The sequence below is a fragment of the Leuresthes tenuis genome, unplaced genomic scaffold, assembly GCF_036924035.1.
Source record: "Leuresthes tenuis unplaced genomic scaffold, fLeuTen1.0.hap1 SCAF_7, whole genome shotgun sequence".
In the NCBI taxonomy this organism is placed as follows: domain Eukaryota; kingdom Metazoa; phylum Chordata; class Actinopteri; order Atheriniformes; family Atherinopsidae; genus Leuresthes; species Leuresthes tenuis.
This window is the reverse complement of record NW_027325361.1, coordinates 7,645,452-7,661,560: the sequence shown is the minus strand read 5'-3', so window position 1 is coordinate 7,661,560 and position 16,109 is coordinate 7,645,452. Positions and strand designations below refer to the sequence as shown.

The 16,109-nt window shown below is 38.6% G+C and overlaps 1 protein-coding gene across 2 annotated transcripts; it reads left to right on the top strand.

Moving 5' to 3' along the window:
- The first annotated feature begins 11,240 nt into the window (after nt 1-11,240).
- On the top strand, nt 11,241-15,371 carry dmrt2b (doublesex and mab-3 related transcription factor 2b). 2 transcript variants are annotated; one of them, XM_072389074.1, is made up of 3 exons: nt 11,241-12,211; nt 13,176-13,278; nt 14,228-15,371. In XM_072389074.1, the coding sequence occupies exons 1-3, from the start codon at nt 11,852-11,854 to the stop codon at nt 15,073-15,075; spliced, it is 1,311 nt and encodes a 436-aa protein (XP_072245175.1). In that variant the 5' UTR covers nt 11,241-11,851; the 3' UTR covers nt 15,076-15,371. The 2 variants fall into 2 exon arrangements, with proteins under 2 accessions (XP_072245175.1, XP_072245174.1); XM_072389073.1 differs by having other exon boundaries at nt 11,241-12,232.
- The last annotated feature ends 738 nt before the right edge of the window (nt 15,372-16,109 follow it).

The following is a 16,109-nucleotide window of genomic DNA, read 5'->3' as shown; positions in this document are numbered from 1 at the left end:
CCAACAATGTTTGTCAAAAAAGCTGAAATCAAACACAAAAATTTCTTACACTACAGACGGAAAACTAAATTTAATAACTCCTATTTTACTCCTATATTTATCCATAAAGTATAAACACTTTATTAGGTACACCTTACTAGTAAAAGGTTGGACCCTTTTTTGCCTTCAGAACTGCCTTAATTCTTCATGGCATACTTTCAACAAGGTGTTGGAAACATTCAACAGAGATTTTTGGTCCATATTGACATGATAGCATCACGCAGTTGCTGCAGATATGTCGGCTGCACATCTATGATGTAAATCTCCCATTCCACCACATCCCAAAGGTGCTCTATTGGATTGATATCTGGTGACTGTGGAGGCCATTGGGTTACAGTGAACTAATTTTCATGTTCAAGAAACCAGTTTGAGATGATATGAGCTTTGTGACATGGTGCATTATCTTGCTGGAAGTAGCCAACAGAAGATGGTTACACTGTGGTCATAAAGGGATGTGTATACACACACACACACACACACACACACACACACATACATACAAGGGCTGTCAAAACACACACACATATACAGTATATATATAAATGTATATATCCATTAACGCATTGAATTTGACACATTTATAGAACGTGCACACGTTAATCTTGCCTAAAAAGATAATTTTCCGTTAAAAGGTTAAATTTCCGTGAACTTGCTTTAAATGAACCCGGTAGCGGAATTAGAAAATGTTTTATTCAATTTTAACCCGTTAGCTGAACTGGCAGAAATTTAATCTCCGTTTACCCACTAATTCAGCTGAAATCGAGACTCGTCAGACCAGGCAACGTTTTTCCAATCTTCTATTGTGCAATTTTGGTGGGCCTGTGCGAATAGTAGTCTCAGTTTCCTGTTCTTAGCTGACAGGAATGGCACCCGGTGTGGTTTTCTGCTAATGCAGCCCATCTTCGTCAAGATTCCACGTGTTGTGCGTTCAGAGATGGTATTCTGCTTTCCTTGGTTGTAACGAATGCTTATTTGAGCTACTGTTGCCTTCTTATCATCTGGAACCAGTCTGCTCATTCTCCTCTGACCTCTCACATCAACGAGGCATTTTCGTCCACACAACTGCCGCTCACTGGATATTTTCTCTTTTTCGGACCATTCTCTGTAAACCCCAGAGATGGTTGTGTATGAAAATCCCAGTAGATCAGCAGTTTCTGAAATACTCAGACCAGCCCGTCTAGCACCAACAACCATGTCACGTTCAAAGTCACTTAAATCCCCTTTCTTCCCCATCCTAATGCTCGATTTGAACTTCAGCAAGTTGTCTTCTGTCTCGTTCACCTCTACATGCTTAAATGCATTGAGCTGCGACCATGCTATTGACTGATCAGCTATTTGTGTTAACAAGCAATTAAACAGGAGGCCAGAGAGTGTTTGTGCATCTTGTAGATCGTGTCTATGTTTAGTTGATAAAGTGCAGTGATTTATTTCAGGCCGATCTCAATCTGATGGCATCATACAATGCTGTCTTATCAGGATCCATGAGCATTTTCAACCAGTCCTCACGTGATGTATTTTGAACTTATTTTGTTAAGAGCCTGAACAAGTTGTTTAAATTGTTAAACACAACCAGGAAACCGTATTGCGTCTGTGAGCAGCTAGTGACGCCTGAACCTAACCAAATACTGAGTAAAACTGAAAGTAAACAGCATGTGAATGTAAACATGGCAGTGGAAAATTATCTCACCCAAATAGGTCTCAACTCAGAAGTTAAGTTTCAAAGTTTTCTTATTTACCTCTACCTCCTCTCCAGCTGACTGACGAGAACCTTGCCACTTGCTCATTGGTTCTCCTGTGCAGGCTGTGATTCACACAGATGTGTTTCAGGCAGAATTTCTTCTAATTTACTTTGAACGGGTCTCTTTATGTGTTGAAGTCTATTGCTTCACTTTGCTGATGTTGCCTCTTGTGAAAACTCACTAGGCAGTGGAGTCACCAGCCAATTAAACTGCAAGACAGTAAGGCTTGTCCCCAATGATAGTTAGCACATCTCATCTTTGTGAATCCTGTATGTTTATGTTTATGCATTTGGCAGACGCTTTTATCCGAAGCTAATCCTGTTTAACAGTTCACATTGATATTCTCTGCGCTTGCTAATAATATCATGGTTGGTGTATGAGAGCATCAACAGTATTTGATAAAAAGGGTTTGTCTTTCTGCTTGTGTTGTGTGCATATATGGTGTACATATTGTCAAATTGACAGAGATGTTTTCTTAATTCACATGTAATGGATCTATTTGCATGTTTTCCTGTTTTGTTGGTTTAACATGAGAGTGTAAAGAACTATTTAAAGAAGGGATAAATACTCATTAAGATATTTAAAAAATATGGGAAAAAGGTTTAGATTAGAAACAGACACCAGATATCTTTATGTCAAAATACATGAAAAATACATTAAGGTCTCTCTCCTTGTAGTGGGAGTGCACACAGTGTTGTTTTTCTTCAGCTGGCACTTATCACATATTTAAAGCCTAATTTCTTCTGAAGTAGGAAAAACTCCAGCATCTCTGACTGAGTCCCCACTGTAATCTTCTTCAAAGGAAAGACTTGTGATGTCCAGTGCTTCATATCTTACATCATGTTTATCAATTTAATTTAATTTTTTTTACCCGTTCGTACACTGGAGTCAGGATACACTGCTTTTCAACTGTCAGGAAAAAGAAGGTGGGGGGATGGTGTATATATATATGAACGGCTCATAGTTTTCATTTCCTCAGTGCCTTCTCTCGGTGTCCCCTCTCCTCCCCTATCTCGTGCTGACTCTTACCATATGGAAGGTGGTATGGCATCATTATCCAGAGGCAGGCAGCCATTCAGTCAGAGAAATCGACAATTAGGACAAGAATAAGTAGAGAAGCATATTTCCGTATGCTAATGAGTAGATTCCAGCCAGTAGATTCTGATTAGGTTGCACCATTTGCCAAAAACTACTGTTACCGCTACAGTATTTATTACATTTTTGTAAAGCTGCATTTATCCATTTCCTCATAGTACTTATCAGGGCCACAGTATGGTGCCAGCGCCTTTGGTGTTTGAAAAAAATAAAGAGACAGACGAGGAAAGAAAGTTAATTTGATTCATGAGTAGATTTAATGGAAGACACAGTGAAGCGTGTGAGCATCTTTAATGTACCCCCAACGACTGTTCTCCATACATTCTCCCCAGCTGTCACAAGCAGTCAGCAAAGATCAGAGACAGAAGAGATACTTTACTGGCCTAAAAAGAGCAGCAAGCCAAATCAACTTACAGCTTTTGGAGAGAAGCTTAACCCCTTACCTTCGTCCAGTGCATGAACAATGATCGGACAGGTGAATCTAAAGACCCAGCTCATCTGTGCAGCCTCTCTCTTTCTGATTCTTTTCCAAAGGCATGCCTTTTAGTAAAAAGAGATGTATTACTTTTTTCTTCTTTTTTTTTTGTTTAGACCTAGTTTCAGTGTTTCAAAGTCTGGAAAGCTCTGACTACTTTTATGGGAGTAATGTGTAGTTTTGTACCCTGTTGGTATCAAATGACGTTAGAAGCCATTTATTAGAGCTCTCTGGTGCCAACAGATATCCAGGAATGATCTCACATTTTGTCACAATGATGGCATTTACATTGCAAAGCACCTGTCAGTGGCCTCTGCTGAATCTGCCTTGGACTGAAAAGGCAGTACTGAAAAATTCAGATTTTTGCTATTTCAAGCAAAAATAGAGTATATTTATTTCTCCTGTAAAGACCCAATCATAGATTTATCTCAGTAATCATATTAGAAAATCTGCAGTATCCTCCTCATCAGCATCTAACAAAGCTCTTGCAGGAAAAGTGCACACTAAGCAGAAGAGGTGGAATTCTTGTCATTAATTCTAAGTAATCTTTACCAACTTGATTGCATTTTTTGCTTGTGAAGAACTGTTGTTGAAGAAGTGCATCTTAACTCATAATTACACAATGGAGTGTGTTTTGTTTTGTGTGTCTGAGGGGATATTACTTTCTACACCTTCAGTGAGATACATTTAGCCAGTCAGAAAGACAAAGGAGCCAATAAACCTAAAGAAACATATACAATTTGATATGGAGGGCTGAAGAAGCAGCTCATTTGGGATGCTCTTGCTCTCTTGATGTTGTAGTAGAGTGCTTTATGTCTGGGAGCAGGGTTGTCTTTTAATTTCATAGCAGCCAGGAAGACAGTGGATCAGAGGTGCTGAGACTTTCAGGAAGGGGAGCAGAGTGGGAGGGTACCCTTCCCTCACCTTCATCTATAGGGGGCTGGGATGTATGTATACGAGAAGGTGACAAAGACAAAAAAAATAGATTGATCACGAGAAAAGGAGAAAGAAGGAGGAAGAAGAAAAAGAAAAGGTACATCTATAGACGGGGTACACAGTGCTGCTGTGTCTGCATTATTTAACGGCTCTCTTTAACATGAGCCTGAAACAGACTAAATCAATAGTCGAGGCAGGACACAAAGCATTTCAGGGGGGCTATAGGTGCTCCATGTGTAGACCTCAGCAGTGTGATGAGATATAATTGCAAAGGAGGGCTGTCGAGGTCAGGGATCACCTGTCTGGCTCTGATGTGGCCATTTTAAACAGAGCAGTGATCATGGTGTGTGTGTTTGTGTGACAGTGTACATCACCCTGTTCTTTGAATGTCTACAAGGTGCTTTGTTTTTTGTTTTGCTTATCTTATAAAGGTCCCTATAAAGTATAATTGAAAGCATTATGCTGGTGAACTGTAAATGCACAAGAAAATGTAATAAGCCAAAAAAAATAAATTAATTAACAATGAAAAAAAGTTGTGAAAATATGTCATTAATAGCATATCAAATTTTGTATCAAAGTTGTCACATACCATCAATTTCACCATGAATTTAGTCACAATATTTCACACTTGCAACAGTGCAATCCAGTGAGTGCATTCAAAATGACAGCAAAGTTACTGTGACTGAGTCATGCAAAATGTTTTGTATGGTTAATACCAGATTCTTTCAAAGGAGGGGAAGAAAGAAAAAAAAAACAAAGGATAAGAGGAAGGAAGGAGGAAGGCAAGGGAGGAAAGATGACAGTAAACAGAGAGGGAGAAAAGGGGAAATAGAGGAATGAAAAATGGAAGTAAGGTAAGACTGAAGAAAGGAAGGATTATAGAAATTAGTGGCAAATAAAAAGGTAAGAAATTAAATGAAGGAGGAAGGAGATGAAAAAGACAAAAAAACAAATGGACCAGGAAAGAGGAGGAGACAATGAAATTCGGATTAAAGGATAGAGAGGAGTTGGGATGAAGGGAATGAATCAATAAAGAAGGGAAGGAAATGCTGCAAAAAATGTGCAGATAGAAAAAAAATGTGAAGATAGAAGGAGAGAACAGAAGAGGAGTGATGGACAGGAGAGCAGATGGAGACATTGAAGGCAACAGCAGCAATGACACAGTGTCAACTCAAATGGACCAGGAAGGGATCAGAAAGAGCTGGAGGATTGTCCTATGGTCATCAAGCATCACACCATGAGAAAGCAATATTAACTACGGTCACGACCATAGAGAAAAAGACACAGCTGGATGTCCTCTCTGTCTTCTTCTTCTGTATTTGTTCAAATCCCTTTCTCTTATTGAATTCCCTTTCATTTTCTGTCTAAATGGGATAAACACTCAAAATTGATATAGACCCAGGGCTCATATGACCAATATTTTTATTGACTCATAAGATGAATAGAACTTGTGCATATTATATTTCATGTATTTCCTTCCAATATCAAATGGAGTCTGTTTGCAACTTAAAAGCTCAGAATTTCTCTGGGCTGATAGATTTTCTGCTCCGTATCTGATTTAATCTAACTGTGTCTTCATATCACCCTCACCCACACCTGTGCCAGTATATCAGCATTCCCTACATGGGTAAATCAGGAACAGTCTGTGCCTTATATCCAGCATGATAGCTTGTCAGCTCTGATTTACTGGGTTTTTATTGGTTTGCTTTTTTAGCTTTTGTCCCTGTGATCCTCAGACATTGTTGAGGCTTAAGACATCAGATATGGATATTTCCTGAAGTTCCAACAACACATTGATTGAAGAAATACTATAGAGCAAACGGGTTTGAGTATATCCTTCAATTTGACCAAATCTGAGTCATGTTTCTATGTTTTCAATATTTTTAGTGGTGCTTTTTGATTTCAAGGTAACCTCCTCAAAGGAAAGAAATGCAACTAATCCTGTCCTTGTCTTCCCAGCCAGAGCACCGGCTCTCAGGGAGAGTAAAGCCTTAAGGTATTAATTAAATCCTTTTCTTCTCTTGCCAAAATTTAATGCAAATAGAAAAAAGTTAAAAAGTTTAAAGGCTATTAAATCAAGTCAGGGTAGATGATTTTGACAGTATGATCAGAGACTACTCATTGTGGTTCATGTCAGATATTTTAAGACTGTGTTTTTGCTTTGCACTTCATATATATATATATATATATATATATAAAAAGTCACTAATAGCATGTTTGTGTCTGATGTTATGAAATTAATTTATTTAAGCAGGTGTTTTTTTCCATCTTTAGAAGCTTGACAACTTTAGCACTCTCTTAGAGGCAGGTAAAATCTCCTTAAAAAGAAATGAAGAAAACGAAAGAAAAACTGTCAGCTTAATGGCCCCTGCTGTTCGCTGATAACTGCCAAGGTGTCTCCTGCTCATTGAAAGGAGGTGGATAAAGCTGCTAAAGCCTTTGTGAAAAGGCACAGTGAAATATAGCCCACTGTCTTTATTTTTCTCTCTTTGAAGTGAATTGACATTCAGCTGAGGATTTTGTTTGAAAACGCACCTTACCTCTTAAACTTCTCCAGCACCTTACACAATGTTGCAGCAGCCCCCTTGTCCTTGAGAATCACTAACAGGTTATAAGTCTTTTCTGGTTTGACATTGAGGAAGAGGCAGATGGAGGAAGACACACTTGCAGGCCAAATGGTGACAGCCAACGAGTCTGTCTAAGTCTAAAATGTTAGTCGACGAGCACAACCCTAAGTAATACGCAGGACATTGAAGAGAGTGTTGGGAAGTGGAGAATGTGTGACAAGAATGCCGGAGCGCCATGTCACTGCTGATGACAGTCAATTTGTTTGAAAGTCAAGGGGCTCTGGGAGGTACACTCCACAGCAGGCAGCAGCTGAGATGATGCTATCACTAAAAGGGGCACTAACCTATTTTCTATGGACATACTTTAAAGCACCATGCATGTCACACATACCAGCAACTGTAGCCTTTCAACTATACATCCATTTGGGGGCTTCACATCCACTGCAGAATTATATTATAATTATATTGTTTTATCTCTGCGGGAATAGAGTGAAAAGGTCCAGTAGGTATTTGTACAAATTTTTTTAGAGTTTCAATATAAAGACTGAGAATAAAAATAATACAGTTTGGTGTTTGTTGCAACACTTTTTGTCTTGCAGTTTTCTTTATTTTTTGTCAAAATGGAGTAAAAAATATTGTTTAAAAGAGTAGCAACACTTATGAATATCTAATGTTTACATAGGGATTTTGTTGCCTGAAAAAAATGTAGCAAAAACAAATATATTGTATGACTTCTTCTATATTCAGAGGAGCCCCTCAGATTTTCCCCTTAATGTTGCCTTTATGCTTGTTCCCAGAATTATGAGTTGTTTAGGTGAAACAGCAGATATCTGAAAATCATGATGTACCATCAGAATAAAACTGATTATACTGCAGGAGCCCACATGTTCATTAAAAAATGACATTGGTTTTCTTTGCTTTTTCTACAGACTTTGTATGAAAGGACTTCAGACATCAGCCATTCCCTTGAGGACCACAGCCTCTGGGGACCCTCCTTTGATATCATTCTTCTTTCCTCTTTTGTGAGCCTCCCTTAAAAAGCAGCGGTCACTGTGACCGTTTTATTTCAGCTGAAAGGGATGCGTTGAAATAGTCAACATTTGTCTGCAAGACTTTTGTGAGGATTCCTCATGTAGTGTTAGCTACATGCAGGTCTCTGGAGGCAGTTACAAAGGCTGAACCTGGTGGTGGACCAGCACGACTCTTTTCTCTCTTGTCATTGATTTTTCTTTCTTGTTGTATGCAATTTAACAAGAAAAACAGATAATTTTTGGAAAGTAAAACATTCTGTTTAATAACTCTTTAACTCTTTATCAAATTTTAATTTGAAAAATGACTCAGAATGGGTTTTAGCACCTTCGCAACAAGAGGTCATTAAAAAGAGCGATATCACTTGATTACTTTAAAACCTTTCTGATCTGTCTGTACTGGGCAAACTATGGCTCAGCATTACATTACATGGAATTCTACAGCCAGATTACTGACAGAAAACCACATCGGGTCTTTGTGCTTTGTATCCATCTCCTTAGATGTCCTTTAGATTTAAATTGGTTGTACCACATTAGAGACCATATCCAGAAGCTCAGCTGGCTCCCACCAACATCTTTGATATCTGATCTTTCATCCCTTATGAACTAACAACTAAAATCTCTTGGCAGGCCACATCTGTCTATGGCTAAGTCTGGACTCAAGACCAAAGGTTACTGGCTCTTTGCCACCTGAGCCCCTGAACCTTTGATATTGTGTGAAAATGTATATTGGCCTGTACACAGTGACGCTAAAGTCTCTGTCTCTGAGATAATTTCATATAAGATGTAGCAGTATGGAAAAAAGGGAGAAAATGTCACTTAAATGCAAAATCATCCAAATTGTGTCACCTTGCAATAACTGCATAAAGAAGGTTGTTTTTTCTCATGCCGACATTTGAGATTTACCATATTCAAAATACAGGCCCCAAAATGGAGTTTTGATGCAGCAAAGGTTGGCACAGTCATTTTCTTTGTCAACAACCTTTTATTATTTTGAAGACAGAGTCAATCCTTCTATACTTCACTTTGCTGGAGATGTTGTGCTACTCTGTCTCTTAAAAGTGTCCCTAAGGCCTTATGTTGTCTTCAAGTCTGGCAATGCACTTGGTCAAGTCATGGTTTTCACTTTTTTCCTCTTTAGACATTTTTATGTGGTTTTGCTTTGGATTGTTGTCATGTTGTTGTCATGCAATATTCTTCAGCAGATTGTGAGTCATCTTGTCAGCCAGGATTTTTTGGTGTTTTGCAGGGATTCAAGGCTCCCTGTCATCTCCCCAGCACCCTTTGCATTCATACACTCCCACCACCCCCATGTCACACTGTCAGAACTTTTTTAACTTATTGCAGTCCTGGTCAACTTCAAAACGCTGTAGCCTTTAATTTAAATAAATATATCTTGGCTTCATTTTAACAGAGAATGTGCTTCCAGAAGTAAACAGATGTCTTTTTATCTATCATTTTGTTCCTGGATCCAAGTCTATTGCAATATTGTTCCCATTTGGCTTTTGGAGAAACTGTGCCTTGTCTGTTTTTAGAGAGCTAGATTATGCAAGGAGCACACTGCCTGTGGCTCCATTTAAGGAGGATGCCACTGCAGCTCTGATTAGTGGTACTATTGCTCTATCTATACCTCCTGATGACTGCATCATTTGTGTTTCCACTGTTTTTCCACTGTTTTTAAGTTCACCAGCCTTCATGGATACGTAGAACACATGCAAATAGACAAAACCTTTTTGACCAAAAAAATTTTTTTTTTCCCTATGAACAAGAAATTAGGGAAATTGAAAATAACAGATGTGCTCAGTTTTGCATCAATGTCCACATGTTTTCTGAGTATTTTTTTCACTATAGTCTCTCTTTGCAATTTTTGGGATATGATAAAGTTTTTAATATTTAAGCATAGCAATATTGCACCTCGATAACTTTTGTTGTTTACTGTCACTTAGGCCCATACCTTCTGCATCTCAGGTGATGTCACTTTCTTTTACACATGGAATGAGAGCTATTAGGCCAAAACATGTAGAAATTTTATGTGCATATGAAAGAGAAAATCAAATCATAATTCACTCAAGCAGACTCAAGGAACTAAAATTAATATCAAGATGGTAAAAGACAACAGTAGGTGAATTTTAAAAAATAATTAAAAAAATATGGGAATCTTTGATTCAATATACGCTTTGCACTAAATTTCAGGCCCTTTTAAGAATTCCTCTTGAACTGAGAGGGAAACACCTGCAGCTGAAATAGCTTTTTCCCCTTATGTTGTAATACTGTATGTTAACTATGACGTATATGAACTAATCTTGCAGTTGTCGAGGCGAAGAGCCATCCAAATTATTGTAGCTTCATCAGGATCTAGAGTGAAATTACTCTGACTCCATTGGAAATTTCTGTTCTGAAGGTCAGTATCAGTTTTCTGGTCAATCATTTAACAGTGAAGTTAATCTATGGAAGTATGGCATCTCCTGCTGGAGTCTTCATTGGTGATATGATGGAAATCATACAAATAAGTTATTCTTCCCTGAAGGAGTTACCCCTGGTGTAACTACAACATGCAACCAGCAGGGGGCATACTTTTCATACCACCTTGTCAGTTGTACTCTCGTGGAAAACAGCAGCTCTCTCCATACACAGCACATCATTACTGTAGCAATATGAATGTTTACAGCTGAGGAAATTATTTGCAAAACCTAAACTTCACATCACCTGAAATGAATATAAAGCTATATCATTTTAAAAGATGTGCGTATTGAAATAATTCACTCCTAGTAAGGCAGTGCTAAATCTGAACAACTCTTACTAAATGGGAATATTTCTCTTTTCATTTTATTCCATTTCAGACCAAGAAAAGATTGGTCTGAAACATCAAGAGAGACAATGGAATATTTTATATTTACAGGTTTTACAAATTAATATGTTAGTAAATGAATATGACTAAGGGCTGACTCTAAGCTCTTATGAAAATGTCTTTATATCTGTCCCTCGTGTGCATAATTAGTCCATTGTACAGTTCAAGCAAGTTAACTCTGGGGGGCGTACAACCTCACTGTACATCTCTGATGGATTCCTCTGCCTGTCTTTCTCAGTGAAGCATTCATATGATGCTACTGATTTTTATGATGACTCGGATGTTTCTGTTGACTTTGTTAAAATTATTTCCGAATGTAGCCATATGTTAGCCATATGTTACTTTAATTAAATGCCTCAAAAAGTACACTTTCTTTACATTATCGTTATATTTCGCCAATAATATGGATGTGAAGATAGGCAAGATCCCAGATGTCCTTTGAAAGATGAGAACTTAAAAGGTGGGCAGGGCAGGGCAGGGCAGGGCAGGTACAGGGTTTATAGGGAGAGGGAGTTGTTTTAGCTGTAAAGGGCAACTCAAAATCTTTGCTTGTGGGTCCCTCGCCAGGAGCTCAGCATTGCGGCCCGGTCTACCATCCGTTTCTTTTTGGAAACCGCGTCAGGGAGCAGCTGAGACTGGCTTAACATTTCAAACGTCTGGCGGTAGGCTGCGAAGTTTCCACCCTGAAAACACTGTCGTATAGCTGCCGCCGCAGCAGCGGACTGGTTCAGGACACTTCCCCACATATGGGTTAGTCGTGAAAATTTGTATTCTGTGTAGTTGTGTGCACTACCTGTCCCTTCGGGATTACGCTCTTATCACGACGATTTATTTTGTTGCTGATGGAAGCTGATTTATTTCAGTTTGTTGTACTCAGTTGATGACCCTGCCTGACATGATGAAGGTGCTTCACAGCTGAAATTTTCTATTCACAAGCGTGCGTAAAACTACATGCTCCTAATGACATTTTAAGTGGCTGGATTTTTTTGTATACGTAAACTCGTTTTCGATATAACTGCATCTATTTATATGGTGCGTTAAGATCCTTGGTAAACGTTTATGTAGAAGTCTGCTCGTCGGCAAAACACATTGCAACACAGAAAAAGTGGGTTCCATTGTCATAGATGTCCACTCAGCTGGAACGAGGCCTGCAGCTGGAGTCCACAGCTAAATGTGATGAACTAAAATCTGAAGTTTTTGACGTGACAAATCCTGACGGATGCACTACTCCGCGCGCCTGCTCCGGGGACGGAGGAGAGAACAAAATGGTCCCGTCTCCTGAGGGACACCAGCAGAAACCACGCAAGATGACCCGGAGCCCCAAATGTGCCCGCTGTCGAAACCACGGCGTCGTTTCGTGTTTGAAAGGCCACAAACGCTTCTGCCGCTGGAGGGACTGTCGCTGCGCCTGCTGCCTGCTGGTGGTGGAGCGGCAGCGGGTCATGGCCGCGCAGGTCGCGCTCAGGAGGCAGCAGGCTGCGGAGGTGAGGCGAGCGCAAGGGCAGGTCAGTGAATGACAAATGCTGGAGAAAAAACAAGCGGATAAGTAAACCACGACCTCCAGTAGGTGGCTATTAGGAAGCAAATAGTGTAAATAGTTTTTTTGGGGCAACCCCCCTCAAAAGAACAGCAGCTAAAATAGGCTTAATAAATACTAAATTAATAATAAATACATAGTTTCACATAAACATTTCTAAACATCACGTTTTTTTCGTCTCCCAAGGAGAAAATCACAAATACGATTCACACTGAAAAAAAAAACGAGAAACAGGATTTAAATGTCGTTTGACAGGGACGTTTGTCAGAATATTCTAGAGGACTGACACAGATGGCTTATTTTTGTTTGTACAACAGTTATAAGTTATATAATAAGTTATATAATGAAATTATATTATTCATTTGTTTTAGTAAGCATTCTATCATGTTCTTACTCAGACAATGAGAAAGATACAGCTAGAAGCTGATTCTTTTCATTTATATTATGTCTTTCTTTGTTGAAAACTGCAGAGAACTTAAATAAAGTTGCATTAGTAACACAAACTCAAACAAACATGTTAGAAAATGTCACTAAGTATCACTTTAGACAAACAACTTTACTTTGAATTTAAATGCAATTGTAAGGTTATTCATAAGGTGAATCAGTCAAAAGTCATTACTGAGGGCAAAATGTAAAATTCCTAATAAAAAACATTAAATATAAACTACTTTATGTTTACTGAAATGTCACTTGTTGATTTGAAAAGAATACATAGATTTTTTTCTCCATATGAGACATGACATTTATGCCAAGTTCCATTTAAAGAAAATTTACAGGTGTAATTTTTTACATGTACGAATCCTACAGATTTCTATCTACTGTACCTGTGTCTTGCTAGATGTGTTTTAGTGTGTCTCTGTATCATATAATTATGTTCAAATGTCTAATTCCTGTTCACATGTTTCTCTCAGGGTAAAAGGGGGGTCAAGTGTGCAGCTCCACTGAGGAGAGCGACATATCAGTGTTATACCAGAGCAGCCGAGTCAAGCATCGTGGCTAAGAACATCCTGCAGGGTAAAGCTTGATTAACACCCTGATTAACATCTCTCTTTTCCTTGAGACTTAGTTGAAAAGTGCACTTTTTCCATTAGACGAGTAGCTGTAGAAGATAAGTTTGAGATGTGTTTTATTGCTTTCTTGTAATTTGTTAGATTCATCACAAATGATCTGAAAGGAGGAATTTACTGCATGTTGACTTGACACAAGTACAATGTTACTTTTTGCATTTAGTCAATTAATGAGAAATATAATTTGGTGAAAACATTGAATACCTGTAGATATGAGAGAAACAATGTTCAGCTCAGTGAGGGAATCAATTAGTTTTATTGTGTCCAATACATATAAAGCCATGATGTATTCTTTGTATTAACCCAAAGTCTCAATCCTAAAATAATTGTATGGGCTTGTGTGCAGCTCAGTTTGATTTAAGTCTTTAAAACATAATTAAATAAATGTATCTTTGTCCTCATGAAGTAGTAGTAGAGCATTAACAAGGATGCCTCCCCTCAGAACAATTAATATGTGCTGTGTTGAAATGCAAACTTTGCAAATGCAACTTTTTAAATGCAGCTGCATTTGAACGGTTGTATTCAGTACACTTCCAGTTCTCCGTATTGGATGTAATTACACATAAGTAGACACACTTAATTGATCTAAGCAAAGCCCAACATTGTGACTTCACTACCTCATAACAGAAGGCCATTGTTATAATACACAGTGTGTATTAATATTTGCTGGCTTGTGGTCAAATGTCGCAGGAGGCTTTGTCTTCTTTATAGCCCTCTCAGTCTTCCTGTGCTCTCAGCAAAGCAAAAATGACACAGCTAACCAACTGTATAATTAAAACAATAAACAACAATGTCTTCAAACATCAATATAGCATTAATTGGTTGGAACGGTTTTATTGTGTATAAAGTGGTTCTGAATATGTAACACCAGAATGTGGCTTTGCTCCAATGTCCAGGGTTAAAACCTACAATGGCTTCTGTGGATGACACGTCCTGTTGGTCAAAGCAACCTCAGCGTGACCAAACACACTTTCCGTGCCCTTCCATCAGCGCCCGAATGAGGAAGAGACGAGCCTTTGCCGACAAGGAGCTGGAGAATGTGATGCTTGAGCGAGAGTTGAGACAGAGAGAGCTGCAGAATGACATTTCTTTCACCCCCTCAACCCTCTTCCCCATGCTTCACACTCCACCTCTACCCATCTCCCACAGCCTCCACTGTTGCCCTCCTACCAAGGACCCTTCCTCAGCAGGGACATCCAGCTGTGTGCCTGTATATAAATACAAGCCTCTTTATGAATGTGGCCTTGAGTTTTATGAGTTTTTCCACGTAAAGAGCAGATCCACCACAGGAGGGGACTATAATGACTTTTTGTTATGCCAAAGCTCAGAGCAACACAGGGAGGATAAGGAGGTGCAGAATGGTTGGAAAGATTGTGGGAAGAAAACCCAGCCAGGGCTAATACCTCTACCATCACAACAAAGACTCAGAAATGATGGCAGTAACATGTCATGTGTTGGCCTTGTCAAATCCCATTCAAAACCAACAGAAGTAATGGACTGCTCTTCAACAACCACAGTCTCTATTTCTGTATCAGATCAGAGTGTCTTGCATGAGCCAGACAACAGTTCACCCAGCAGGAGTTTTGATCCCAGACCTCTGACAGCTAAGGGCTGGAACGCAGACACTCCCTCCACCCAGACAGGTCCTTGTGCTGACTCTGTCAAGAGCCCTCATGGCAGCTCAGTGAGGACTCCCACTGTGAGGCCGTTGCCTTTCTCTGTAGAGGCTCTGCTAAGGGCCTGACAGGCAAATACAAAGTGGACTTTATTGCACTTTGCTATGCACAGACTTAAATCTAAGGCTATGAATATAAAAGTTGTAAATTTATGTGCAAATTTTACAACAAGTTAAAAAAAAGAGATTTTATAAACATGCATTTTACAATATTGTATCCTTTAAAAATAAATACAACATTTACAGATATATATATAAACTTCAGTGTATTTTCATCGACCAGCCTGCTTTGGTCATATTTTAACAATGTACATTTTACTTTTTTTATCTTACTCTGTGAGAATTGTGATGGAAATGTACCAAAACCCTTTTTTTCTTCTTTTTTAAATCAGTGATTTTTATTCTCTTTTCCTGCAGATACACTTACAACCATAAAAGTCATTTGTTCAATCTGTTTTTTTCTTATACCAGTCTCATCAGAAATGGTAGAATATGAACTATTGTCCACATGTCAAGTGTCACAATCCAGGCATTAAAACTGTGAGATGACAACCACATTTTTTCACATCACATGATGGAAACTTGAGACCAGGGAATAAAAAACGTTCTAGTATGTGACAAAAGTTGTAACAGTCCTTTTTACTCATATCTTTAACCATTAGTGGGTGGGAGCGAAGTAGAAATGTAGATAATCGCAGAAGTAGAAGAGCGAAATTGAAATTTCTGCATATTTTTCCATGGACCTCATAATGCTCTCTCTCTCTGATCACATTGCCTCTCTTTATAACTGGATTTTTAAGTCAAAGTCTAATTGTGGGTGTCTGTTCTTTGTGCTGTTTAAAAATCTCACAGAGTAAACTGATGCAGTTATATCAAGGTAAAATATTTTCTGTGTGTAGTAATTAACAAGATTTATTTTTGTCCAAATATAAGACATTTTTTTGTCAGACTGTAGTTATTTAGATTCCATACTCTAAAGCCCTTTAATTGTACAGCATATAATTTAAGATCTTATGCGGTATAATTTCATCGAAAAAATTCACCAAGAGCAAAGAGGAGGGTGCAATTGTTGCCTAGGTGACATTGTTCTTCATTGTACGCTG

What these genes read in the sequence shown, in the direction of transcription:
- dmrt2b (XM_072389073.1), top strand. Translation starts at nt 11,852, where the DNA reads ATGTCCACTCAGCTGGAACGAGGCCTGCAGCTGGAGTCCACAGCTAAA. An exon ending in TGAGGCGAGCGCAAGGGCAG is followed by an intron (nt 12,233 to 13,175) that starts GTCAGTGAATGA and finishes TGTTTCTCTCAG; the next exon opens with GGTAAAAGGGGGGTCAAGTG. An exon ending in GGCTAAGAACATCCTGCAGG is followed by an intron (nt 13,279 to 14,227) that starts GTAAAGCTTGAT and finishes TCCAATGTCCAG; the next exon opens with GGTTAAAACCTACAATGGCT.